The sequence below is a fragment of the Leopardus geoffroyi genome, chromosome D3 (assembly GCF_018350155.1).
Source record: "Leopardus geoffroyi isolate Oge1 chromosome D3, O.geoffroyi_Oge1_pat1.0, whole genome shotgun sequence".
In the NCBI taxonomy this organism is placed as follows: Eukaryota; Metazoa; Chordata; class Mammalia; order Carnivora; family Felidae; genus Leopardus; species Leopardus geoffroyi.
Window position 1 is genome coordinate 94,585,019 of NC_059339.1, and position 27,429 is coordinate 94,612,447.

General features: G+C 53.9%; 1 protein-coding gene and 1 long non-coding RNA gene across 4 annotated transcripts in view; one reads left to right on the top strand and one right to left on the bottom strand.

Moving 5' to 3' along the window:
- RBFA (ribosome binding factor A) overlaps nt 1-22,945 on the top strand; it is a 43,089-nt gene extending 20,144 nt beyond the window's left edge. The window contains exons 6-7 of one of the 2 annotated variants that reach the window (XM_045458075.1): nt 22,381-22,482; nt 22,598-22,945. In XM_045458075.1, coding sequence (XP_045314031.1) covers nt 22,381-22,482; nt 22,598-22,678 — 183 coding nt within the window. In that variant the 3' untranslated portion in view covers nt 22,679-22,945. Of the gene's footprint in view, nt 1-22,380 lie in introns of both variants that reach the window. The other variant, XM_045458074.1, reaches the window with a different exon arrangement.
- Nucleotides 218-5,214, bottom strand: LOC123587953. Of its 2 annotated transcripts, none has more exons than XR_006707623.1 (3): nt 5,106-5,214; nt 524-1,159; nt 218-328 (listed from the first exon to the last, which is right to left on the bottom strand). It is a non-coding gene; the product is annotated as an uncharacterized LOC123587953 (long non-coding RNA). The 2 variants fall into 2 exon arrangements; XR_006707624.1 differs by lacking the exon at nt 5,106-5,214 and adding an exon at nt 4,437-4,455.
- Nucleotides 22,946-27,429: the final 4,484 nt, after the last annotated feature.

The window sequence follows — 27,429 nt, forward strand, 5'->3', positions numbered from 1 at the left end:
ACTTTTTAAAATGGCACCAGGTCATTTGGAACCATAGTTTCTGCTAAATGTGATAAAATACAGGTTATTTTTTGTTTAATTAAAAAATAAATCCAAGTATTGGCAAGGATACGGCCATGTTAAGTGAAATAAGCCAGTCACAAAAACATATCCTAGAGAATTCCACTTACGCTGGGTGTTTAGAGCAGTCGCCGTCATACCTGTGGTGGTGCCAGGGGCTGGGGGAGCCGGGAGCTAGTGTCAGTGGGCAGAGAGGTTCAGTTTTCCAAGACGGAAGCGATTACAGGGGCGGATGGATGGTGGTCACAGCTGCACGTCAGTCCGTTAACTGAAATGTATGTTTCCATGGTTTAGACAGTGAAGTTTCTGTTGTGTGTATTTTACCACGATTAAAAAATCAGAAGAAAATGAAATGGGAAAAAAAGTACAAATATCGCTCAAAGATTCAAGAAAGAGGTAAAGTTTTATCTTATTTACATTTGCAATACTGGTGAAAAACATACACAGGTCTGCAAACCCTTACCTGAAATCCTTAGGGTCTGAAGCAGCACATTGTATCAAAAACATTGTTAAACGTTTAAACGTTCACATTGAGTAGCTTCACCAGAGGAAGGACTTTGGGGGAAAAGGAGGTAAGGATAATCGTGATAGTTGACATTCGCCACACGCTGACTGAAGGCTCGAATGGTGCAAACTGTGCTTTGTGTGGACACAGCCGCCTGCGGGTGCCGGCAGCCCGTGTACAGATGAAGATGCGGAGGTTCCGAGCGGCTCTGGGATCGTCCTCCAGCTCAACCGAGGCTCCACTGGTCCCGATGCCTTCCTTGGGGTTGAGGCATTACAGCAAGGCGATGATGGGGTCCCCTACCTTCTGCCCAGGCAGCCAGAATCCGGCTGAGGCAACACGTGGACCTCCTCAAAGCCAAGGCATCGAGGCGGCCCCGTCCTCGCCAGCACCAGGTTTAGAAATGGGCACTTGGCCAGCGAGAGGCGAGGGGGCAAGAGGAGAGGCCCCTTTGCCTGCCTCTGGACACTCGATCGGAGATGTGCCGGGCAGACGTGACGGCATAGGAAACCATGGCCTGGGTTTGTCTGGGCCGCGAATGAACTTCCTTCACTGTCCTGTCTCTGTCCTCCTCTTGGGCGAAATGAGAAGTATCTGTGTTGTCAAAACAAATTCACTTAGTCCTGGTAATTGCCCTTAAAAGCATCCTGATTCCCCAACTGAAATGGAATTGTGGCCGGGAAGGGGGCCAGCCCATTATTCGCCATTAACACCTCAGTGCTAATGAGTCACTTGGGCAACCACCTGCCACCCTGAAGAGCAAAGATGAGCCTATGGCGCCAGAGGATTGGCAGCGACAAAGTCTAACGCTCCCTGTGTTCTTCTGGCGTGACTGGAAGCACTTTGTATTCATTTAATCCTGGGAGGCAGAGGCGACGTAACCCATCACAGAGCCAGAGTCAGCCTGCAGCCGCGCTTCTCTGCTGCACCCCTTATTTGTGGGCAGGGGAGCCCCTCAGCGCGAGAGGCCGCGGCTCCCACACCCGCCTCCTGCCAGGGTAGGGAGAGCTTGGCCACCGGGCCAGCCCCACTGGGATGGGGCCAGGGCTCCCGGCAAGGGGACGAGCCCAGCCCGAGGCCGGAACTGTGCAACCTTGCATCCGATATGCACTTAGCCCACAGGTCAGCCGGTTACTACATTCTGGCAATTTTCTGGTTGCCGAAAGAGGTCATCGCCCTCGTGTTTTCTTGGAGGTCCCCTCCAGTATGTGGCAGGCTCAGTGTGTCTGGGGTAGTGGGGACACTAGAGAAAATCGGGGAAAAGACAAAAGGGGGCGGGGGGGATGATGGGGGGAGGCAGAAAGGCGCCCTGGCCGGCGAGCCCCAGGCCACTCGCCATGCCGGGGTGCGGGCTTGCAAGACCAGTGCTCGTCTTACGAACACGGAAACTGAGGCCCAGGCAGAGGTGAGCTCGCCGGGCGCCCAGGTCAGAGCCCGTGCCCGTAACAGTGGATGCCGGTGCCTCCAAAAAGACAACGCACGGGCACGTTTCAGAGAAAGTTTCCCTAGACCCTCGCTGCTCACAGGGTGGCCCCAGTAGAAGCGCGGGGGCTAGAGCCCCATTCCCAGGGCGAGTCCACACCTGGGGGTCTCCCAGGCTCCACGGATGCCTCACGCGCACGAGGAGGCTGGGAAGCACTGACCCGGCGAAACCCTCACACCAGCCTCGTGAGCAGGCTAACGAGCTCGTCCGCATTCTGACTTCCTACAGCTGCCTTTGGGTGTGAGGCTGCCGCTCGGCGGGCGCTCGCTTTGCTCGGTGCAAGCCGACGGACTCGCCTGTCTCGCCACCCGTGACTTTGTTGGGGCAGGGCAGGTTGTCCAGCTTCGGTGCACGTCTCCGGGGGGGGCTTCTAAACCAGACCCTGGCCCGCCCCGGCCTTCCCGATTCAGCGGCCGCGAGCTGCGCGGCTGCCTTTCCGTGGCCCTGGTGGTGCCCACGCTGCCAGCTCAGGAAGCACGCTGTGCAAACCACGAGGGCACCTCGAGGGAGAGGAGGGGAGCTTCGCTGTCCTCTGGACGCACCCACAAGAAGGGAAGCCACGGCCAACAGCGACTTTCCACCTCAGCCGCACACCCAAGCCCCCAGGGTGCTGGCCGAAGACCCCTGTCCCGGGCCCCTCCCACACCAGTGCATCTGCAGCGTGGGGCCAGGTCCTGCCTGGGCAAGGGTCCTAGTGGCTCGAGTGAGAGGCTGGCGTCCCTGCTCTGTGGGTGACTTCCCTTGGCCAAGTCTTCCAGTGTCCCGTGTGGGACAGTCGCTGGCTCCTCCAAGGACCCGGACCCCCTCGAAGGAACACAAGTCTAGCTTTGGAGCTTACTCTCATGTCCAGGAAGGAAAGTCTAGGTGTTAGATGAGAAATCACAGGTCCTTGGGCGCCTGGGTGGCTCAGTCAGTGAAGTGTCCAACTTTGGCTCAGGTCATGATCTCCCGGTTCATGGGTTCAAGCCCCGGGTCGGGCTCTATGCTGACAGTGCAGAGCCTGGAGCCTGCTTCGGATTCTGGGTCTCCCTCTCTCTCTTCCCCTCCCCTACGTGTGTGCTCTCTCTCTCAAAGACAAAAAAAAAAAAAAAAAAAAAAAATCACAGGTCCTTTTAAAGCTGTCCGCTGCCTTGAAAGGGAGGGGGCACAGGTGTATTTACGTCAATGAATGAGGGGCAATTACCTGGGACAAGGGGTAAGAATAGGGCCAGAAATACAGATCAGGAGGAGGGGTTTGAGGAGGAAGGCACAGATGCCCACACAGGTCCAGGTAAGGGAGCAGAGGCCTCCCAGGGCTGGTTCAAAGCATGAGGGGGCCTTGAGATCCTGCGGCCCTGCCCGTGGCACTCCCACCTCAGACCTGATGAGGGAAGTTTCCAAGTTTTCCTATTTGTGGGACCTGCTACTGGGCTCCCAGAGAAGCTACACTGTAACATTTACCAAGGTCGGAAAGACTTGGCAAAACCTCAGATTTGTGGCTGTATTTCTGCCCTGGGCACACACTGCACGCGAGCTTCGTTACCAAAATAGCATCCGACATAAAGTAAATAAGAGGAAAAAACCTCCTTGGTTCCCGTGAGATTAAAATCACACAGCCCCGCACATAGTGCACACAGTAAAAACCTGTCTGTAACTTTCCAGAAGGTCCTTCTTCCTGATGATTTGGAACTCTTGATGTAAAACACACGTATGACCCTGCAGCAAACGTTCCTTCCCCGGAGCACTCACACTGTGGAGATTGTGTGTCCCCGGGAGCTGTCCTCACCTGGGCTCCAATAAAACTTTTTGTTTTTGTTTTTAATTTTAAAAAAGGCTTGTTCGTTTTGCCTCCATAAACCCCTTTCCCCCTGTTCATGGCCTGTTAAAATGGCATCCAGACCACAGATGCCAGTTTCTCGTGGATTTTTCTGGATATGGTAACTCACTGTTTCTCAGCTGCTGTCCTGGGGGCCTGGGGCTGGACCACCTCCCGCACAGCCTGCCGACACCCCCACCCCCACCCCCTCTGGGGATTTAGCTCCTGACAAACAAAACAGGTCCCTCCTCCTCCCAAGATCCTCCGTATAAGGGGTTTACTGCCCATTATTATGGGAAAACAAGGAATACTTGTAAATGTGAGGAATTAGAAAACCGTCAAGTCCTGAGAGTCTTGTACTCGGGTTCCATATCTGATTTCCTGGAGAGTGTGGCAGACAGCCCCATTCTCTCTCCTTCTTCACGGTTCTTGTTGTGGGTGGGCTCACCCACCCTCCCCTCCCCTCCCCTTCAGACCCAACCTAAAAGGAAGGGCGCCCTGACCCTTCCCAGCCCCAGATCGCGGCCCCTGGCGTCAGGCAAAACTCGAGCCTGTGAGGACTGATGTCTACACCCGTCGGATGTTACTCTCACCGGGCTTCAGCTCACGGCAAAGATCCACCTGAGGCATTCCTCGCAACACACGGTTTTCACCTGGATCCGCGGCCTCACCATCTCAGGGGATACGGGAGTAAAGCCAAGCAAAGGGCTCCTGGCTTTTACAGCTCAGACCAGAGCGTACAGTGGATGGTTTGGATTCACAATCGCCAGTTCAGAAAAGCCCACCCTGGCTGGTCCTCTGGGGCCTGCCTTCCTTGCTTGGGATACCAGCCCTTTTAAAGGGCTTCTTCAGGAATCAGGTCAGAGAACCAAAACGAAGTTCCCTCCCTCCCTCCCGTCCCTCCTTCCTCCCTCCCTCCCTCTCCTCCCCTCCTGCCTCCCTCCCTCCCCTTCCCTCCTCCCTCCCTTCCTTCCTAATATGTATTTTATTCTGAGACGGAGAACCCTAGCAGGCTCCGAGCTGTCAGCGCAGAGCCCGATGCAAGGCTTCAGCTCAGGAATCTTGAGATCACGACGTGAGCCACCCAGGCGCCCCCAGAACGAGGTTGTCCCGCAGCGGCTTCCAGTCCCACCCCCTTTGCTGACGTTTACAAAAGGCAGGAGAAAACGATTCAGTAGCAAGAAACTCCTGTGTTTCCATCACCCTCACGCCCACGTTGTGCCCCACGAGCCGCGGAGGGACGTTTACTGACGTTTTCGTACCTGGAGCCCCCGGAGCCGGGCGTGCGCAACCCCGGGGTCGGGACATTCCGGACCAGCGTCCCTTCCGGCCGCCCTCGCTGCCCTCGGGTCCGAGAAGACTCCATCCGACCCCAGGCACCCAAGTCCGTGCACCGGCTGCGAAGACCCTCGGGGCAACGCCCCCTCCCCCCCCACGCCGTCCCGGCCCGCGTGAGCTGCGGGCGCCCAGAGGCTGAGGTGAAGGTCGTCCGCTCGGCTCGGCTGTTTGGGACCCCCCAGTCCACTTGGGAGCAGGTGTGGTTTTGGGGTTCCAGCCGTTTGTTTCAAAATTGCAGAGCGACCCCGGCCCGGGGCGCGGGAGGGGGAGGAAGAGCCGGGGCCGGTCGCTGGGGCGGCCGGAGGGGCGGGGGATGTGAGCCCGGGACGCGGACGGGGCGGGGGAGGGGCGGGGTCGGTGGGGGTGGCCGGAGGGGCGGGGGTAAATGCGGGCCCGGGGCGCGAAAGGGGCGGGGAAGGGGCGGGGTCTGTGGGGGCGGCCCGAGGGGCGGGGGTGCGGGCCCGGGACGTGAAAGGGGCGGGGTCGTGAAAGGGGGCGGACGGAGGGGGAGGGGCGGGGTCGGTGGGGGTGGCCGGAGGGGCGGGGGGGATGCGGGCCCGGGGCGCGAGAGGGGCGGGGAAGGGGCGGGGCCGGTGGGGGCGGCCCGAGGGGCGGGGGGCGGGCCCGGGACGTGAAAGGGGCGGGGTCGTGGAAGGGGGCGGACGGAGTGGGAGTGGGGGTGCGGGTGTGGGCGCGGACAGGGCGGGGAAGGGGCGGGGTCGCTGTGGGTGGCCGAGGGGCGGGGGATGCGGGGCAGGGGCTTGGGAAGCGGGGGAAGGGCCGGGGTCAGTGGCGGCGGCCGGAGAGGCGGAGGTGCAGGCCTGGGGCGCAGGGCTGCGCTCTCCCGGGGCTGGTTGTTCCCGCCACACCGCGAGTCCTGGAAGACGCTGGGGGGTTCCCGCGGTCCCGCAGCCTCGGCCGTGCGGGTCCGTGCGGGCCCGGGCTAGTCCCCGCGACACCAGCCAGAGCTGGAGGTTCCAAAGGGTAAGGGGCTCGCCCCAGGCCAGGTCAGCGAGCCCGGAGCCTGCCTGTTCAGATCGCGGGTGCCGCTCGGTCCCTTGGCAGAGGCCCTGCGGGGGCGGCCTGGGTCGCCCACCGTGCGCGCGTCCACGCTCGACCCTGCCGGGGGCGGGGGTGGGGGGGTGGGGCGGTGCCTCTGCTCGCGCCAGCTTTGTGCGTGGGTGGCTGATCTCTGTAGGGTCTCAGGGTTCTTACCCCTAGGTGTGGGGGCCATTCCTCAGAGGACCTCACCTTCCAGCTCCCTGATGCGGGTGCCTGGACTCCCGGTGAGGCCCCCCCAGGCCAGGGCGGGACCGAGTAGACTAAGGCTTTTTCCTTCTTCCTTCTGCTAGGCGCCCTCCCACCCTGCATTGGGGATTAAAATCCACCTGGAGAATTCCCGGTTAGGAGTTTACATTGAGATAGAAACTTCCAGAAAATATCTTCTAAATTATATAGAAGACACTTTTATAGAAAATGTCTTCATCTGGGGCGCCTGGGTGGCTCCGTCGGTTGAGCGTCCGACTTCGGCTGGGGCGTGATCTCGTGGTTTGTGAGTTCCAGCCCCGCGTCGGGCTCTGTGCCTGGAGCCTCCTTCAGATTCTGTGTCTGCCCTTCCCCTGCTCGTGCTCTCTCTCTCTCTCAATGATAAATAAACATTAAAAAAACTAAAAAATAATAAATAAACATTAAAAAAACTAAGAAAACGAAAACTAAAAAAAACTGAAAAAAAACACCATCAAGGATAATAAATAATTGGTTTCACTAACTCAACATAAAGCCTTTTCCAATTACACAATGATCTCACTGTAGCTTTTATTAAAATTTTAGCTGATGGTTGAAAGATGCTTCCCTAATGCTCCAGGAGGACCTCTCCCCAGGGTAGGAATAGGCACCTCAACACCGGCGTACCCCAGATTACCTCACAGCTCCTCCCCCGGGGTAAGTGGCAGTTCCATTCTTGCGGAAAACCTCATGCGTCATGCGGCTTACTGTGTGTGAGCCCTAAAGGTGGGCGGGCCCCCTGATCTTAGCCCCTCATGAGTGTTTCCGGGATGTTTTAAGGGGATTCCTCAGGTCGTGTTTATGTCTGGGTGCTTGTTCGGATTAGGAGGGAAATAGTGGTCACATACTCCCTTACCACCAACTTTCATGGCCTCCTGATGCATTAGTGGATTTGTGCAATTCTCACCCCCTTGATATGGAGACCCATCCTCCCTCACCTGGAGCCCAGACCCAGGTGCATTTTAGACTTTGGAATGTTTTGGACTTTAGAACAGGGATATGCACATAGACTGGACATTATGTAGCAGGCTCCAGGCGAACCCGGTATCAAACGCGATACAATTTCTGTAGCACAACACGAAGAGACTCTTGAACGTATAAATAATAACACTGGTTTCTCGCTGGGACGTGTCTTGCTGTCAGTTAAGGATTTGCGGTTTCCAGAGCTTTCTGCAGTTTGGATTTGTGGATTAGAGACCCTGAACGCATCAGTGCCTTCCCTTAATTAGAGGAGCTTCAAGTGTTTGCTGAATGCTTCCATTTCTAGTTTCCAGATTTGCCTTGGACAAGTAGGTCCCGGACGTGAGCCTCACTCACATCCGTATTTCTGATCCTTGAAAAAGATGGTGGCCGTCCCTGTGTTCCGGAACTTCTCCTTCAGTTTCATGTCTTTCTGCCAACTCCTCAGTACTGGCAGGCAGTCAAACCTCTTCCCGGCCCTCTCCTGCTAACCGTTCTTCCTCAACACCCTCTGGACCTTGGTCACCTTTGGTGATTCCTGCGTGGGGCCTCCAGGCCCTGGGGTTCTGGTGAATTGGCACAGAACTGGTTGCTGGTCTGCAGTTCTGACAGCCTGTTGGAGAAAATGGAGCCCCCCGCCCCCCCCCAGCTTGCCTGTTAGCATTCTACCATCGGCACCAAGTCTTTTTTTTTTTTTTTTTTAACATTTATTTAGTTTTGAGACAGAGAGAGACAGAGCACGAACAGGGGAGGGGCAGAGAGAGAGGGAGACACAGAATCTGAAACAGGCTCCAGGCTCCGAGCTGTCAGCACAGAGCCCGACGCGGGGCTCGAACTCACAGACTGTGAGATCACGACCTGAGCCGAAGTCGGACGCTTAACCGACCAAGCCACCCAGGCGCCCCGGCACCAAGTCTTTGAGTAAACTGGCTGCGATCCCTGTGTGGGAGCAAGCCAGAGCCAGCTCGTCCGTGTCCGTCATCAGCACTGTGACGCTGACGGGAGCAAGCCGGCCACTGTCCTCATAGGCGTCACCTTGCACGCGGTGCGGTCCTTTCTTCTCCCTGCTGGTCAGCACAGACCGCAGGCATGATCTGGGTTCCGTGGACCCTGTTACACTTGAACTGGCACGGGAGGGACGCATAAAATGAGAGAGCTCCAAGCTTCCTAAACTCAATCCTTATTTTTTTAGTTTGGGAAAATCATGGTATTGGCATCTGTGTATATTTTAGTTTTGTGGTTTTCTAATGGGATGAGGGGATGAGAATTGCGCACCTTGTTTTAGGAACGTGGAGTCTGAGAGGCAGCTGGGACTCATCAGCTGTTTCCCTTGAAGGGGAAACCATGTCAGCTCGGCAACATTTTAACATATAATGTGTCCCAACCTGCAGACTCCAAGGTAAGCGCATCAGATGAACACCCTTCCGGCCAAGAAGAGTGAACTTGGCCCCCACCCTGGGCAGCTCTCTTCCAGGCCTTGGGACCCTGGTCGCCCGGAGCTGACAGGGCAGCAGCTCCACTGGTGGCCACTGCTGCGTTGGGAAGTCCATTAAAGTCCATTAAAGTACCCATGAAACCATCCCCTAATGAAATGAAAAAGTGGGGGGTGAAACAGTTCTCAACTTGAGCGGTTTCTCCCCAGTGCATCCTTTTTAAAACTCCCCAGGTTTTCTCGTTGGGCCTGGGTAACATTGTCGACTCGCCGCCCTTCTAAGAGTCTGCCTTCCTTTTCCTCATCCGGTCTCTCCGTCCCAAGAGAGCCCATCCAACCGGTGGGTCTCAAAGCTAGGCGTCCTGCTCTGCTCCGTGGCTCTGGTGAGGTGCCCCCCCCCCCCCCCCCCCCCCGTCCTGCTGGATCCGAATCAGCTCTAGGGCTTGGGACGCACCTCGAGTCTGGCCTCAAGAGCCCGTGGCCCCTCTGTTTTGCCCCTTCAGGGCCTCTTGCAGCTATATAAAAAGGTTTGCGGGACGCTCTGGAGCACGTCTCCTCAGCTTCCCCAAGTGCAGCCTTTCTGTTCGAGATCCGTACCTTCTGCACAGCCCTGGGATTTCTGTGGTCCCTTCCTGGGCTTGAGGCTCAGGGTCACCGACAGCAGGTGTAGGGACCTACATAAGACCAGACGCGGCTGGCAGGAAGGGCTCCCCCCAATGTCTCCTCTTCCAGCATTGTAGGGATGCTAACTCCCGGCAGGGACTGTCCTTTCCCTTCCCTCACCGGTGAAGTACTTAAAGCTTCTGGCCCCCCAGAGGGGCCCTCCAAAGGCCATGTCTAGAAGCCACCAGCTGGGGTGTGGAGGAGTTTCTGCACTGGCTCTGACAGAAGGGAGGTGTTCGTAGAACTCTCAGAAGGACAGCACTGTGTCCATGCACATTTTTATTTGGAACAATCTTTGTTTGTGATTGGAAAATGGGGAGGGCCGAGGGGTGCAGGGGTGGGTGATGCGCTTGTTACAGGGACCCAGGTGGGAGGGGTGGGGCGTGGAGGGAACGAGAAGCGGTTGCACAGGGTTCCCGCTGTGTTTACTTAGCTCTGTATATTTTACCGTCCATTCTGTTTGTCATCTGACACTCGGATAAGTAGAATCGTTCAGTGGGTCCGCACCTTCCCGCCAGCAGCTTTAACTACTAACGACTCCTGGTCACTGGTACCCACCACCTCCCCACTCCCGTGTCCCTCCCTCACCCTGACCTGCTCTGAAGCGAACCCCAGACATCATAACATTTCGCCTTTGACTTTCACAGTGAAATGATTACCGCAGTCAAGCTAATTAATGTGAAATCTCCACACGTGGTTACTTCCTAGGAGGCTTTTTGTTTTTTTAAGACTACATTATTTATTTAAATTCAAGTCAGTAAACACACAGTGCAGTATTGATCTCAGGAGTAGACTCCGGTGATGCGTCACTCAGGGGCCACCCCCGGTGCTCATCCCAGCCTTGCCCTCCCCAGTGCCCGTCACCCATCCGGCCCCTCCCCCACCCGCCTCCCCGCCAGCCACCCTCAGTTCGTTCTCTGTAGTTAAGAGTCTCTTGTGGTTTTCCTCCCTCTCTTTTTTATCTTATTTTTCCTTCCCTTCCCCTATGTTCATCTGTTGTGTTTCTCAAATTCCACATATGAGTGAAATCATGATACTTGTCTTTCTCTGACTAATTTTGCTTAGCATAATACACTCCAGTTCCATCCACATTGTTGTAAATGGCATGATGTCATTCCTTATATTGCTGAATAATGTTTCATTATATATTACTGGAAAGCCCTCAAATACAAGGAGGTTAAAGAACATCCTACTAAAGAATGAATAGGTTAACCAGGAAATTAAAGAAGAAGTAAAAGAATACATGGAAACAAATGAAAGTCAGAACATGACAGTGCAAACACTTTGGATGCAGCAAAGGCAGTCCTAAGAGGAAAATACATTGCAATGCGGGCCGATCTCAAGAAGCAAGAAAGATCCCAAATACACAACTACCCTTGCTAGTTCCTACCTAAAGGAACTAGAAAAGGAGCAGCAAATGAAGCCTAAGCCAGCAGAAGAAGGGAAATAATAAAGATTAGAGCAGAAATAAATGATATAGAAACAACAACAACAAAAAACAGAACAAGTCAACTAAACTAAATGCTGGCTGTCTGAAAGAATAAAATTGATAACCCCCTGGCTAGACTTAACAAAGAGAAAAGACAGAGGACCAAAATAGATAAAATTACAAATTAAAGAGGAGAGATCACAACCAACACCACAGAAATACTCCAATTCCCTATTCATAGTATTATATTCATAGTAGTATAAGAGAATACCATGAAAAATTATGTGCCAACAAACTGGGCAATCTGGAAGAAATGGACAAATTCCTAGAAACATAAACTACCAGAATTGAAACAGGAAGAGATAGAAAATTTGAACAGGCCCGTAAGCAGCAAAGAAATGGAATCAGTTATCAAAAGTCTCCCAAAAAACGGGAGTCCTGGGCCAGATGGCTTCCCAGGGGAATTCTACCAAACATTTAAAGAAGAGTTAATACCTATTCTTCTCAAACTGTCCCCCAAAAAGAAATGGAAGGAAAGCTTCCAAACTCATTCTATGAGGCCAGCATTACCGTGATTCCCAAACCAGACAAATACCCCACTCAAAAGGAGAACTATAGGCCAACACCCCTGGACGTGGATGCAAAATTTCTCAACGAGATTGGAGCAAATCGAATTGAACAGCACATCAAAATAATAATTCTCCATGATTCAGTGGGATTTATTCCTGGGCTGCAGGGCTGGTTCACTATTCACAAATCAATCAATGTGATACACCACATTAATACAAGAAAGGATAAGACCCATCTGATCCTGTCAATAGATGCAGAAAAAGCATTTGGCAAAACACAGCATCCTTTCTTGATAAAAACCCTCAACAAAGCAGGGATAGATGGGACATACCTCAACGTCATAAAGGTCATATCTGAAAGACCCCCAGCTGACCTCATCCATTTCTCAGGAAAACGCGAGAGCTTCCCCCGTAAGGTCAGGAACATGAACAGGGATGGCCATGAGGCTTTTTAAGAAGTTTGTTTACCAGAATGAGATCCAAAAAAGGTTCAGATATTGCAATTAGTTGATGCTTCTTAAATCTGTTACTTTCCAGGTTCCTATTTTTAAAAATAAATTTTTTTACATTTATTTATTTTTGAGAGACAGAGACAGAGCACCAGTGGGGGAGGGGCAGAGAGAGAAGGAGACAGAATCTGAAGCAGGCTCTAGGCTCTGAGCTGTCAGCACAGAGCCCGATGCGGGGCTCGAACCCACAAACCACGAGATCATGACCTGAGCTGAAGTCGGATGCTCAAACGACTGAGCCACCCAGGCACCCCGGTTCCTATTTTTTTTAATGCTTTTTTTTTTTTTTTTTTTTAAATTTTGAGAGAGAGCAGGGGAGGGGCAGAGGGAGAGAGAGACCATCCCAAGCAGGCTCCGCACTGTCAGCACAGAGAATGACATGGGGCCAGATCCATGAACCATGAGATCATGATCTGAGCCGAAATCAAGAGTCTGATGCTTAGCCAACTGAGCCCTCCAGGTGCCCCTAGGTTCCCTATTTTTTGAATTGAAATTTACTTTGAAAAGGCTGGAGATGTGGCTTCTGGAACAACTCGCCCATTGTAGACTTTCTGCACCACAGGAATGTTCTGTGTCCAGCCAGGCAGCCCCTGGCCGTATGTTGTCTCTGGACACTTGGAATATGGCTACTGTCCCTGAGGGACTGAACTTTAAGTTGTATCCTGTTGAGTTGACTGGAACTCAAACAGCACTGGTAAAGCAGGCTGCCTCATCGGACAGCGCAACTCTGGGGGTTCTCGTGCCCTAGATTCTGCAGCTGGCCGTCCAGGATGAACTTTGAAGCAGGACCTGTGGCTGGACTGGGTGCCGGGTGTGACAGAACAGATGACACAGCAGGTTTCCTGTGCCTGGGAGGGCAGAGGGGCCCTTGGTTGAGACAGGGGAGGCCAGGGAGGGGCCCCGCTAGGCATCTGTCTGCCCAGGACCCGGTGGGGAGGCGCAAGGCCTCCCGCAAGTGCAGCGGAGGCTCCAGTTCTGAGTCTGAGGGGCTTGGGAGGTAGGGGCCCCGGAGCCCCCTGAAGCCTGGAGCTGAGCTGGGACAGCGCCTGCTGGGCAGTGCAGGTGACGCGGTCAGCCCCGGCCTCGGGTGCGGCAGGTGGTGTTGGTGGGTGCAGGCCCCCGGCCTTGCGGGGGACACAGAGGGGCTCAGGAGGGCAGGAGGGCGGTAAGGCTCCCAGCCTGAGCTGAGGAGAAGTAGACACGGGACCAGCTCCATGCACGCAGGGGCGGCAGTGACGGAGGGCAGAGTTGTGGACCCCAGCACTTAAAGCAAAAGCCACTCACAGCTCTGCCGACATCAGATGTGTGGGACGCACCCGACCAACCAATCCTGCAGCTCTCTGACCAGCCGGCAGTCTTTCAGTTCACTTCGGAAGTCACACTGACCATTGGGATTCGTGCAGACCCCACACACAGACCCTCAGGCACAAGGGGAGGTCCCAGGTTGTCCCCCGTACTTGTGACCGACGGGCTGCGAATTGGGGTTCCATCATTTGCTAGGGCAGGGACACACTTGCTTACGCTGAGTGGCTTACCGTGTCATAAAGGATGTGACAGGACACAGGGGAACGGCCAGATGAAGAGCCACACGGGGTGAGGTCCCAGCGGGTCCTGAGCGTAGGAGCTTCTGTCCCCGTGGAGTTGGGAGCGGGCCACCCTGCCGGGACGTGGGTGCGTTCGCCAACCCAGGAGCTCCCCGCACCCCGCACTTTGGGGATCTTTGTGGAGGAGGCGTGATGGGTCATGAACTCAGTCTCCAGCCCCCTCCCCTCCCTGAGGACGGGGGTGGGGCTGCAGGCCCCAGGCGTCCGCTCTGGCTGGGCTCTGGTGACCAGCCCCATCCAGAAGCCGAAGCTCCGGGCTAGGGCCAGGCGGGGTCCATTGTGTAAAGGAGGAGGAAGGGGATGGTTTGAAGTTGGGGGCAGACTTGTGGGAGGAGGTGCCCCACCCGAGGGCTCTGGACCACGGCGTCTGCCAGAGCCAGGCTGGGTACAGCTGCAGAATTCTGAGTCTGTCTTTGGTCAGGCCCTTGGGAATGCCTTGTGAGCTGGGGTCTGCTTCTCCCAAAAGACCCATAAACACCCAGCTTCAGGGTTCCTGGACCCAGAGCACCAGGCCAAGGGGCTAGGGTGCAGCCAGGTGGGTCGTTCTGGGGTTGCAGGAGTCCAAGCCCGGCAGGAGGAATGCAGAAGGCAGAGGGGGGTGGGGGCTTGGAAGAAATCATCTTCCCAAAGCTGTTTCTTCCTGTGTCTGGCCAGCCCACATTGCGCTGACACCGGGACCCCCGCTTGTAGGTCGTGTGCGTGTCCCCGCGGCCCCTCCCTAGCCCTTCCGTGGCCACCCAGCTCTTAGAACTCAGTCGGCTTTTTCTCCCTCTTCCCCACTGCAGAACGTCCAGGGAGGGAGAGCAGCTCCGGGAAGCCGTGGGTGGGTCTGCGCAGCAGGCGCACAACGCCTTTAGTCCCAGGCTCTCAGGTTCCTAACCCCGTAGGGTTGCAGCGTGGGGGTCCCCACGGGACAGTCCTCCCCCACGGATCCCCTGTCCCCTCGTGGCGAGCTCAGGCCCGAGCTCAGACCCGGGACTTCACTCCTGCATCGTGTTCCCGCCCGGCTGCCCATGGTGCACCTGCTGGGAGAAGAGCCTCTGTTCCAGGCAGTCGTGGCGCAGGCGGGGTCTTGTCGGCCTTGGCAGGACCCGGGCCCTGGTGGTGGGAGCCGTGGCTCCCTGGTGGTGGTTGACGTGGCAGTTTGGTTGCCCCGTGGAGAATAGGTTATCGGAAGTGCAAAAGCCGCCTGGCCAACCGGGAGCCGCCTGGTGTGGAGGTGGTGGGTTCCAGACACGTTGGCCGCCGGAGCCTGCGCATCCCCGGCAGAGTGCAGACGGGTGTGAGTGTGCACGGGGAGCTTGGGTGTGAGTGTGCACGGGGCGCCTGGGTGGCCCCAGCTGCGGAGGGGCTGTCCCGCTTGCCTGCGTTCGCGCTGTCAGAGCGGCCCCCCGGGCGCGGTGAGCCCCCTCCCCCCTCCCCCTAGCACCAGGAGCGCCACCACCGTGACCTCCGGCCCCTCGGCCACAGAGCAGACAGGGAGCCTCAGACCTGAGTTACACTCGTCGGGAATCCTCTCCAGGGGATGCTGATTTTGAGGGAGGTTATTGCACTTCGGGAGTGACATTTGACATTTGTCCTTTACCCAGGATGATGCTTCTAGTATGTGATGCTTTTAGAATTACCGAAATCTTAGGGATGCCTGGGTGGCTAGGTCGGTTGAGTGCCTGACTCTTGATTTTGGCTCAGGTCATGATCTCATGGTTCCTCGGATGGAGCCCGCACCGGGCTCTGCGCGGACCGTGCGGAACCTGCTTGGGGTCCTCTCTCTCTCTCTCTGTCTCTCTCTGTCTCTGTCTCTCTCTCTCTCTCTCTCTCTGCCCCTCCCCTCCTTGTTCTCTCCCTCTTTCTCAAAAAAAATAAAAATAAAAAATACAATTATCTAAATCTTCAGTGAAGCATTGCAAGTGTGGGACTTTGTGCAGAAAGTTATCGGACAGGTGACTAAACTAAGGGGACACCCTGGCTGCCAAGCGGGGGCAGGACACTGCTCTGGGCCCGGGGGAGCCGTGTTGCTGAGGGGGGGCCGGGGGCACGTGCTGCCGGGTGCCCCTTCTCTGTGCCTGGCTCCTGTGTGAGGCGAGGGTCGGTGTGCTTTTGCAGCTACCAGCCTCACCAGGTCTTCCCGGGAGCCAGAGTCTCCCCACCCCCGGCTCACACAGCTTCCCTGTGGCCTGGCGGTCCCAGCCAGCGTGGGGGGACGTGTTTTTCCAAGGGACGTGGCAGCCTGGCAGTGTCTTCCGGACCCGTGAGTCTCTCAGGGGTCCCTCTAGCCCCGATCCCTGATGATCACCTACGAGGGTCGTCCTTGTAACTGGTGACTTTGGAGGCCCGTCTGCAGGTGATCTCCCGGCCAGCCGGCCTCCGTGGGTCAGAAGAGGCCGTGTTTGTCTGCAGTCCTTCCTGTGCCCACACCTTGAGTTGCTGCGGGTCTGTGAACATGATCTGCTCGGTGCCTCTCGTTCAGCTGGGCCCTGACCCGGGGCCTCCATCAGCTCTGACGACCCCGAGCCGGGGCCCTCCCCACCCCGTGGCCAAGGCTGCCTGCCGAGTTAGTGCCTTCTGTAGTGTGGGTGTATTGAATCACTCTGATGAAAGAACTGGGAGGGCCCATGAGACAAGAGGCAGAAGGGCGTTTGTGCCTTTTGTGCGGGGACAGCAGGCCAGCAGCCACGTGGGCCTCGCTGTTCATGAATTCACCGGTGTCTGCAGCTCCCAAGAATTGGTCAAAGTTGGAACCTGGACGGGCACGGCTTTGAAGGGACAACTTCACCAGCCGGAATCCCGAGGGCAGACGCTCGCGCAGGCACGTGGGAGCCACAGAAAGTTCCGGTCCGTGCAGAACTCACGGGCAGGCGGTACAAATCACACTCCGCAGGGTTGGGAGGTAGGCTCAGGCGATTCTGTTTTCTCTTGTTTTTCTGTCTTCGGTGATGATTCTCCATTACTTTGGAAAGGGGAGAAAGTGGTGGAGGGTAGGCCGTGAGGACTGGGCCGTGAAGGGGGCGCCCCGGGGGGCTGGGCAGGAAGGACGAACTGCGAGACCGACTTGCGCTCCTGCCCCCCCCCCCCCCCCCCCCCCCCCCCGAGAACACAGGCCCACGGGCCTCGAGGGTGCAGGCGGGGGTCAGCCCAGCGGTGGCCGCCCTGACCAGGATGCCAGCGCCAAGCGCCGGGCCCTGAAGGCCATGCGGAACCCGAAGGGTTTCCCAGGTGTTGGGCAGGGGGAAGACCTGGAATTCTGGGCGGCCGGGGCCAACTAGAGGGGTGGGGGTGGGGCGGGTGGGGGTGGCGGCCCCCCTCCCCCCGCAGGCGCACACCCAGGGACCTCCGCGACTTCTGACCCGTGGGTGGAGTCAGGCAGCCCCTCTCTCGCAGGTGGCACCGTCAGGCTTGGGGACTGTGTGGAAACAGGAAGTGTTTGGTTTCCAGTTTTGCTGTGGCTGAAGTTCTGAAAGTCAACATTTTAAAGACTGATTTTTTACATAATCCTCTTAAGATGGGAAATAGTTCCTTTTTCCTTGTCTTTTATTGTTTATTTGAAACCTATTTTGTCGTTGTGTAGCCTAGGATCTGGGAATGAGAAACCCTAGGATCTGGGAATGAGAAACCCTGGGATCTGGGAATGAGAAACCCTAGGATCTGGGAATGAGAAACCTAGGGTTCCCGCAGAGCAAGCACAGCGGCCTGTGTGTTTCCTCCCGCAGCGGGAGGTGCGGGAGCGGCTTCTCTGCAGCCAGTCGGCGCCGTTGGCCTGGAAAGTGGGTGTGGGCTCGCGGGGTGCAGGAAGGTCAGAGGGAGGGGCTGCCTCCGACAGGCCCACTGAGCCCCAGCTCTTTCCCCTAGAGACACGAGGGTCTCGTGGTCCGGAGGGAGACACAGGAAGCCCCGGGGGCCCGTTTCTGGAGGAGGAGGTTGTGGAGGGTGTGGGGCAGGGGAGGTTCAAGTTCTGGATGCTCAGAGATTAAAGTTTTCAAGAAAGTTTTTATAATGTAAAAGAGTTCCCTTTGAGGGATTAAAAAGTCAATGGGATATGGGTGCTTGGCCTTGGGTGTTGTATTGTTGTTTTAAGTTAAGTTGAATACATACTCATTTAACTAAAACTCAAATTTTTATTTTGTTTTGTTTTATTTTATTTCATTTTATTTTATTTATTTTGAGAGAGAGAGAGAGCGCGCGCACAAACAGGGGAGAGGGCCTGAGGGGGAGACAGAATCCCAAGCGGGCTCCATACCCAACATGGAGCCCAGCTCGGGGTTCCATCCCGTGACCTGGGGATCACGACCTGCGCCAAAAGCAAGAGTCAGATGCTCAACTGACCGAGCCACCCAGGCGCCCCTGAAACCCAAATATCGAAAATCCCCGTGCCCTCGCATCCCGCGACCATCAGTCAGGGTACAACAATCCGCCCTGACAGCTTGCAGGGAACTGAAGGGGAGGGGTCACATGTTTGCACCGTTGAGTCTCCTGGCAACTGCAGGCGGAGGCACCCTCCTCCGTGCCGACCTCGCACTCCCCCTGGTGTTAAAGTGGGCAGTGTCTTGGCGGACTGATTTTTTGAGCCCCATGCCCTTGTCCAGGGCAGAGGCTCTCTGGAGCCTGTGGGGGTGGCCCTACCCTGTGACCGTCCTGGCTGACCCTTCAGATCCTGGGCAGCCCCCCTGCGGCCCAGAGCGATGCTCACCGAGGACCGGGAGCCAGAGAGCCCCCGGGGTGCCCGTGGGGGACTTGGTCTTCGCGAGCAAATGCTCCAGGAGGTGACTGTAGCCAAAGAAAAGGAAACGGAATTGTTTTTCTCCTGTTGGATGGGTGACGATCAAAGTGAGTGGAAGCACCTTTGTCGGTGATGTGCTCTCCCACACTGACGTGGTCGTGGGGTGCAGGCGGGCGTCCTCACGGGGAGCAGCTCACCGGCGTCTGCTGGAGTCACAGTGCGTTCTCCGTGGCCCCCACGCCACGCGTGGCAGTGTGCCCGGCGTCTGAGTCCCAGCGTCGAGGGGCGGTGAGGAAGAATCGCCGTGGTGAGCAGCATGGTCGTTGCGAAGATGGATTTCTTCAACACGGTTTTAAAATCAGTGTGTATGCTCCATAACGTCCAAGAGTCGGCTCTAAAACCAGCATTAATGAGAGCTGATACCCAGCCAGGGCCGAATCCTGTGGGGGCCCCATACGGACTTGGTTGTGTCCTTTGGACGGACGGACCCGGTACAGAAAATTCCCGGAAGAGCTTTTTCTATCAAAATGAGAAACGCTCTGCTCTCAAGCTGCAAAGCGGAGCGCGGAGGGAGGCAGGGTGGCCACGCGCGCACACACACGCACACGCACACACACAGAAGCTTTCTGGTGGCGGCTCCGTGTCCCGCGACCACTGGGTCGGGCGCGTTTGTGACACGGGGGCTGAGCCTCCTTCTGTTTTTCTTTTTGGAGGTCGAAGAGGAGGGGATGTTTACTCAGTTTCTCCGGCTATTTGTTCTGAAGAGCTTGAATCGCAGGTGGACTTGCCCTGATGATATTTTGAGTGGCCTCCTGTGAGTTTCACTGACTGCTTTGTACGTGGGCTCTTCACGCCGCTCCCGGTTTGGTTTGACTTAAGAAAAATGCAAGGAGCACAGCACTTTTGTTTGTGTTTTCCTTTTTGCTTGGGAGTAGTTCAATAAATAAAGGGGAAGGGACAGTTTCAGAGAAACAACGTGAAATGACAGCTGACGGGGTGGCGTGCCTGGTGGGTTCTCCAAAACTATGTGTGTGATCAGAAAAATTTCTGCTTTTTTGGTTTTCTAATAAGTAGCAGAGAAGAAAACAGTGCTGTGTAAACTCACACCGTACAAAGATGGGTCTGAAGAAAATGATCCAGTGGCGGGGGTGGCGCCTGGGGGGCTCAGTCGATTGAGTGTCTGACTCTTGGTTTGGACTCAGGTCGTGATCTCACCATTCAGTGTGAGCCGTGCGTTGGGCTCTGCGGTGACAGTGTGGAGCCTCCTTGGGAATCTTCTCTCTCTCTCTCCGTCTCTCTCTCTCCCTCTCTCTGCCCCTCCCCCACCCGTGCGCACGAATGCTCTCTCTTTCAAAATGAATAAACTTCAAAATAAAAAAAATTATCAGGAGTATCAAGAAATATGATGGTACCTAACAAGGTAACCTGGAATAAGTAAGTTTTCCTAATCTTGTGGTCATAGAAAAACTCCCAAAACCTGTCAAGAAATACCATGTTTTGAAACTAAGTTTTCTGCTTAGAGGGCTCCCATTTTGTGTTCAGTCAGAAGTTAGCTGGCCAAGCAGTTGATTCTGACCAGGTAGTTTCTGTGGCTCAGGACATCTGTGGCATGACCGCTGACACAGCGTGGGCTCTGCCCTTCGGATAGTGGAAGATGTGAACGTGTTTCCTACCACAAACGTGTCATGTTCTCTCTTGGCATTGCATTGAGCCAACCCCACTATTGCGTTGAACATATAATTTTAATACTTCAAAATGGGGCACCTGGGCAGCTCAGAGGTTGAGCGTCTGACTCTTGATTTCGGCTCAGCTTGTGATCTCACAGTGTGTGAGTTTGAGCCCCTGGTCAGGGTCTGTGCTGACAGGGCGGGGGCCTGCTCGGGATTCTGTCTCTCTGTACCTCCCCCCTGCTCATGGTCTCTCTGTCTCTCTGTCTCTCTGTCTCTCTTTCTCTCTTTCTCTCTCTGTCTGCTTTTCCCCTGCTGGTACCGTCTCTTTCTCTCTCTCAGAATAAATAAATACACATAAAAAATACTTCAAAGGGATACTTCCGAAAATGGTAATATTTCACAAGACTAAAACTTTGTATTATGATACCATAAACATCCTAAGTCTTAAATTTAAATGAAAAAGCAAGAAGTCTGGTCTGAAACCTCTGGAAATGTATTGCTAATGGCATATGTGGAGTTGAGGGTTTGCAGTTTGATCTTTGGCCTTTGGGGAAGCAGGCCGGAGCCAGGCGCAAACCAAACATTTGCATTACACGCCATTACTTGTACGCTGGTGTTTCCTTGGGACGCGGTCTCCTTTTGGTCATGCTAGGGATCTGCAGCTGTGCAAATCGGGCCTGCGGGGCACACAGCATCTAGTGAGGCCCGGCCACCACCTCCGCAGCCCCTGAGTCAGGGAGGAAACAATGCAGGACCGCGTTTCAGTTGCTGCTTTAAGCAGGGAGCGCGTTGTTCCTACCTGTCCTTCCTCCAAGACGGGTCAGAAGTGAAAACAGCTTATGTAATTCGCCCAACCCTAGCGAACGCTATCTGTTGCCAAAGAAGTGTGGGGAGATTTTGGATGGGACAGTGTTCTTTATTTTTAAGTATTCCCCAAATCTGTATTCTCTGAAGAGAATTATGTGAGTATTGAGTTTTGGGCTTTCTAAATGAAGATTTGTTCCTTAGAATCATTAGGCAGGGGTGAAATAAGTGTATTTGTAAGTTTTGTGTCTGAATGCCTGGGGAGGGTATCCACAGAGATTAGACGTTGTGATTCAGACTCGCCGTATACACACGACATCGTAATGACCGTCTTCCAGTGATACAGTCAGTGCATCGTGCCTTTTTTTTTTTTTTAATCTGAGCCCCTGAGAATGGAAACATTCCTAAACTACACATGTTTTGTTCCGTCCATCATGGCCTCACTCTGCATTGGGCTGGGTCAGCTGTTTGCACAGGGAAGGCATTTATCGCCCATACCTCTGTTGGACCAGACGTGGGGCTCTTCTCTGCGATGGCTCCACCTCCTTTGTGATGGGATGTCCCCAGTACTCCGGCTTAGATCCTGGCCCCACATACCTGATAATCATGTGACCTGTGACCTTTACAGATGAAAGCTTGGTAATAAGAATGTCGATGACAATTATTCCAAGGCCAAATCGATCATAGTTGGGCATCCGTCCTTTTTATTGTTTGTTATCTGAAAAAATATGACGGTCTTTCTTTCTTTTTCTTTAAAGTGAGCTCCACACCCAAAGTGGGGCTCGAACTCACGACCCTGAGATCGAGATCCGTGTGCTCTACCGACTGAGCCAGCCAGCCAGCCCAAAATGCATGTCTTTTGACACAAACCATCACTTTTGAAATGTTCCAATCTGTATTTGGAATGGGTCTCTTAGAGAAAACCGGAACATTTAGCATTTCAGAGGTTTGCAGCAATTTTTCTTGACCCAAATGTTCTCTTTTGCTCAGGAGGTGGTTTTCCTGACGTGTTGGTTTCTAGGCATTCCATACTTGCTCCCCTTGAGTGGCATGGAGTGTGTTTCCCTTCTTTTTGGTTAGCAGGCGTCAAGGACTCCTTTCAGTGGCTCACCCGTGGGTGGCCTTTGGCACCGCAGTGATGGCTCCCACAGAGAGGGAGCCCGGCAGTGCAGCCCGGCCGTGGCGGGCACCCCTGATCTATGTGCGGCCTCCCTGGCGCAGCGAAAGCTCAGGGCGAGGCCCGGAGCGGAGTCCACCCGCCAGGGAAGTGAGGGGTGTAGACAGCAAAGGCAACCGTGGGGGCGGACCTGGGGACCTCTTGGGGTAGGTCAGAGCACCGCGCGTTTCTTGGGGCTGTTTTGGTCCTTCTGCCCCATGGAACGAGGTAGGCCTTCCTCCACCCCTGCCCCCGGGTTTTTCTCACCAGAGGAGATACAGTGCGTCGGCCGAGCGTGCAAGCGTCCTTGTTAGCGCGGGCGCCTGCCGCGCGTGCCCCGTCCGCCCCCTGCCGTGCAAGGGGGTCGTGACCGAAAGCCCGGCTCTTTCCCGGTTTCCCTCGCAGATGGGACCGGTGTGTGACGGCAGGCGGCTCCGGGAGGCCCCGCCTTATTTCGACCCACTGGACGCAGAGTGGAGTTGCCAGGACGGGCCCAAGAAATGGAGTGTGGGTGTCCACCCGGGGGCCCGAAGTGCCGTGAGAAGAAGGGAGGGTCCGGCGAGGGGCAGGTGCGGCCCTCACACCTCGCTCGCGGCCGTCGTCTTCTGACCCCCCCTTGCAGGGCCCCTCTGCATCTTCCAAGAGCACGGACTCAACGTCCGGGACAAGATCAGGTCTCACAACGGCACAGGGCAAGCTCTGACATTTTTAAAGCTGACACTGTGTGACTGCCGTTCACGTGGTGGCGGAGGGAAGGAAAGCCCCGGGTCTTTTCCACGGTAGGGGATTTGGGTCTGTCCATTCAGCAGTCTGTCCATTCAGCGGCACTGTCGGATGACCTAAGACGGACTAGCGACTCCGGTTGCCTGTTTTCTGCGCCTCCACGGCCACACCCTCAAGAGAGGACCCCTCACCGGGCACGTGGCTGCCCGTGCCTGTGCAGCTGTGTTCCAGAATGGCTAAGAATCGTGGCACAAACCCAACCTTACAAGGGGTGGACGTGTCTGTTCATGTTTATTATTTTTTATTTTTAAAACATGTTTGGGGGCGCCTGGGTGGCGCAGTCGGTTAAGCGTCCGACTTCAGCCAGGTCACGATCTCGCGGTCCGTGAGTTTGAGCCCCGCGTCGGGCTCTGGGCTGATGGCTCGGAGCCTGGAGCCTGTTTCCGATTCTGTGTCTCCCTCTCTCTCTGCCCCTCCCCCGTTCATGCTCTGTCTCTCTCTGTCCCCAAAATTAATAAACGTTGAAAAAAAAAATTAAAAAAAAAAAAAAAAAGGGGCACCTGGGTGGCGCAGTCGGTTGAGCGTCCGACTTCAGCCAGGTCACGATCTCGCGGTCCATGAGTTTGAGCCCCGCGTCGGGCTCTGGGCTGATGGCTCAGAGCCTGGAGCCTGTCTCCGATTCTGTCTCCCTCTCTCTCTGCCCCTCCCCCGTTCATGCTCTGTCTCTCTGTGTCCCAAAAAAATAAATAAACGTTGAAAAAAAAAATTAAGAAAAAAAATGTTTATTCATTAAAAAAAATTTTTTTAATGTTTCTTCATATTTGAGAGGGGGCGAGGGGCACAGAGAGACAGATAGAATCCAAAGCAGGCTCCAGGCTCTGATCTGTCAGCCCAGAGCCGGATGCGGGGTGTGAAGTCATGAGTCGTGAGATCATGACCTGAGCCGAAGTCAGACGCTCAACCGGTTGAGCCACCCAGGCGCCCCACGTCTATTCATTTTTGAAAGAGAGAGAGAGAGAGACAGAGAGCGCGAGAGCGCATGAGTGGGGGAGGGGCAGAGAGAGAGAGAGAGAGAGAGAGGTAGGGAGAGGATCCAAAGCAGGCTCTGAGCTATGGGGCTGGAACTCATGAACTGTGAGCTTGTGACCTGAGCTGAAGTCAGACGCTTGACGACTGAGCCACCCAGGCGCCTCTCATGTTTGTTATTTTTGAGCGTTGGCCGTGTACCAGGGCAAGGCCAGAAAAAATGTTCACTTCTAATCTTATAATCTGGAGTTGGATAAAGGACAGTAAAGCCAAAAGAGAAGTGTAAGATAAAATCACTAAAAGCAAAAAGAAATGAGCAGACACATATAAAATTACATTGCATGGTGCAGACAGGATTGTGTGTGAAATACATAATGATGGAGACAGATACGGGGAAATGGTTTCTGTCTTAAAGGGTAAGTTTTAAGCTTGGCACCTATTTGAAGTATGTGAGCATTCTGCTTTTATAAAAGGAAAAGGAGTAAGATTTATTAAAACATGACAATTATGATAATGGACAAATTCTGAACTAGGTATTATGCAGTTTTCCATACAAAATGTTTACTTTTTGGTAAATAACTAATTTCAAAGGTTCCCGAAGGTCATTGCCCTCCTCACCGGGCGTGCGCTGCAGAGCAGAAATGGATGTGGATGCATCTGGGAGTGTCTCACGTGGAAAGCCACACACTTAGCTGAGGTTCAGAGTCTGAGTTCTCAAAGTGAGCCTCACCTGTATTTTATTTTAAAAGAAAATCATCAACTTTCCTCCTAAATAATTTAGAAATCCGTTTTCTTGTGTGTTTTAAAACAAATGCGGAGTATGTCCTGATGTGTAAATGGAGAGAAATCACCCCCATTTCAGCCACCTGGAGCCAGCACTTTATGGAAGGAAAGGAAGCTGGTAGAAAAGGCAGAGAGGAGGGAGTTGGAGTATCCAGGAAGCTAAAAGTTATTGAAATTACAGAGGGTGATTTTGAAAGACTGCATCATGATGTAAAAATATATATGGCAAGGAGAGAAGAGAGCATCTTGGAGAGGGAAGAATAAGGAGAAAGGTTTTGGTGACCAAGTCCCAATGTTATTCAGTGGTGATGTGAACACACAAAACCAGGAAAATGAGGAAAAATTAGATACAGAGGAAGATGACGACCAAAAATGAGATGGAGAAGTCTTTAATGTGAACTTGTTGCTATCAGGCTCAAGGTGGCTAACTGCTTGGTCGGCTCCCTCCTGCTGGTGCTGTCTGTCAGGAGTCATATCTGCACTCTGTCAGGCTGGGCTCCATTCTGGTCCTAAAGGCCAGTGTTGAAGGGTGATTCCTGTGGGAAAATGGGAACACCAGGAGCGTGGAGTCAGATGGCCCATCTCTGCATGCCATTGCTGGTGTGGATTTAGGGACCATCCGAATCTCCCTGAGCTGCAGTTTCCTCCTCTGTAAAAGGAGACAAGAACATCTCTAAGGATGTTTTGAGAATTAAATGTTCGTTCTTTTTCCCTTCTCTACGTCATATGATGAATGTGTGTGTGTTTTTTGGTTTGGGAATCAGGCATATATTGTGTGTAAACGAAATATTTTAAGTTTATTTATTTTTTTTTGAGAGAGAGAGAGAGAGAGAGCACACGTGCATGAAGAATGGAGAGACACAGAGAAAGAGGGAGACAGAGAATCCAAGCAGGCTCTGCATTGTCAGCACAGAGCCCAATGCGGGGCTCGATCCCACGAATGATGAGATCACGACCTGAGCTGAAATCAAGAGTTGGACGCCTGACTGAGTCACCCAGGTGCTCCTATAAACCAATTTTTAAATGATGGCTTTCTCTCCCTAAAAAATATTTGTATCCCTCTTCTAAGAACACCGTAAGAATACCATTAGGAGGCCAGCAATCCAACTGTTCTGTTATTTTTCTGTTAAGGCAGGTGGATGTGTTTAAAAGAGCTTGAGACGGAACTCTGGAGAACCCTATGCAGAAGGAAATCACTGGAGGAAACACTAGAAACATTATAGAAAATGAGGTGAAACCAGTCCAGGCTTGGGACATGGCTGCTGTGTGCTTCTGCTAATAGCAGCTTGCACTATACTTGGACATCGGCTTGCGGTTTTCTCTTCCGCCAAAAGGACAGAGTGTCGTTTTGCTTCTCTCTAGAGCAAAATGGAGACGGATACACTGAGTCTTGTAACCGTGGTCCTGAGGCACTATGAAGCTGCTGCCAGCACTGAATTAGTGAACATGGACCATCGCTCTTCAGGAAATACAGTGTTAGGTTCCTACAAGCCTCTGGTCACAACATTTTCAGCAACCGATCAATACAAAACCTTGTTCTATGTGTGTGTTTGTTTAAAGACACCCTATTTAATATATATTGTTGATTCATTAACATTGAACTCACAGCCAGCAGTGCTCTAACCCATCCTGAATGAAGCCCATCTAACGCGTACATTTCCTCCATACGGCACATCACAGCCTTCTTGCATGTAAGAACACTAAGGTAGCACTTCAGCACTACGCTTGGGGACTTTTCAAACACTGAAAACACCAAGAAAAAGCACAAAAATGCAATAGCAACAATAACAACAAAAAAATGTGGCACCGGATGGGCCACAGAAAGGACACACTTATGATAGGAGCTGAAACGAGAAAGCAGAACATTCCCTGTTCAACCTCAGCAGGGCCGGGTGCCTCAAGCGCTGTGGTTGGCATGGTGTGGCAGATGGTGGGTGCTCAGAAACTAGCCACTGGTATCACAGGGCGTGAAGTTTGCAGGTGTGTCAAATACTGAGCCAGATACTCCCTCCTGGGGACGGCATAGGGTGCTGTTCTCTGAGCTGCTGCCTGGGGTGGCCCAGGAAAGATGAGCGCTGAATATGTCACCGATAAAAATCTTCCTCAGATGATAGCATGTTTTAACTTTCTATTTGTAAGCAAAACAAACCCGACCAAATAAGGCTACAAGGAACAAGAGTGACTGCACTCTGCTTCTTTAAATTTGCTTCTTCTCTTAACCTCAAGCCTGCTCCAGGCTTTTTAAGAACTGTTCCATGCTTATTTTTGCTTATTATTTTTCACATGTTCCAGCTTATTTTTGCTGTCAGGGGTTCTTGAAAGGGGCTGAGAGGGAACCAGAGAGTACCCTGGGGAGACAGAGCCTTGCAAGTGCTAATGGGTAAAGGGGCCCCGTAGGCTAGGCAGGGATTTCCTATGCACAGAGTTCCAAGGACACCAAGTTGATTAAACTTTCATAAGCTGTTCCAGCAAGTGGGCTGGACCCCAAGCTATAAAAGAGCGCACTTCTTTGTTTGACCCAAATCTTATCTTTCAAGTTGGTTTTTTTTTTTAATTTTTTTCTGACGTTTATTTATTTTTGAGACAGAGAGAGACAGAGCATGGACAGGGGAGGGGCAGAGAGAGAGGGAGACACAGAATCTGAAACAGGCTCCAGGCTCTGAGCGGTCAGCACAGAGCCCGACGCGGGGCTCGAACTCACGGACCGTGAGATCATGACCTGAGCCGAAGTCGGACGCTTAACCAACCAAGCCACCCAGGTGCCCCTCAAGTTGTTGGCCAGGCGCCCCTCAAGTTGTTGGAGAACAATACAAGTTGACACTACAGCCTCTCCAGACATTTTACCAAAAGTTAGGACATTGACTGGGGAAACGTGGAGCCCTAAGAATTGGAATGGGGATCTTTGAGTGGATTCTGATGAAT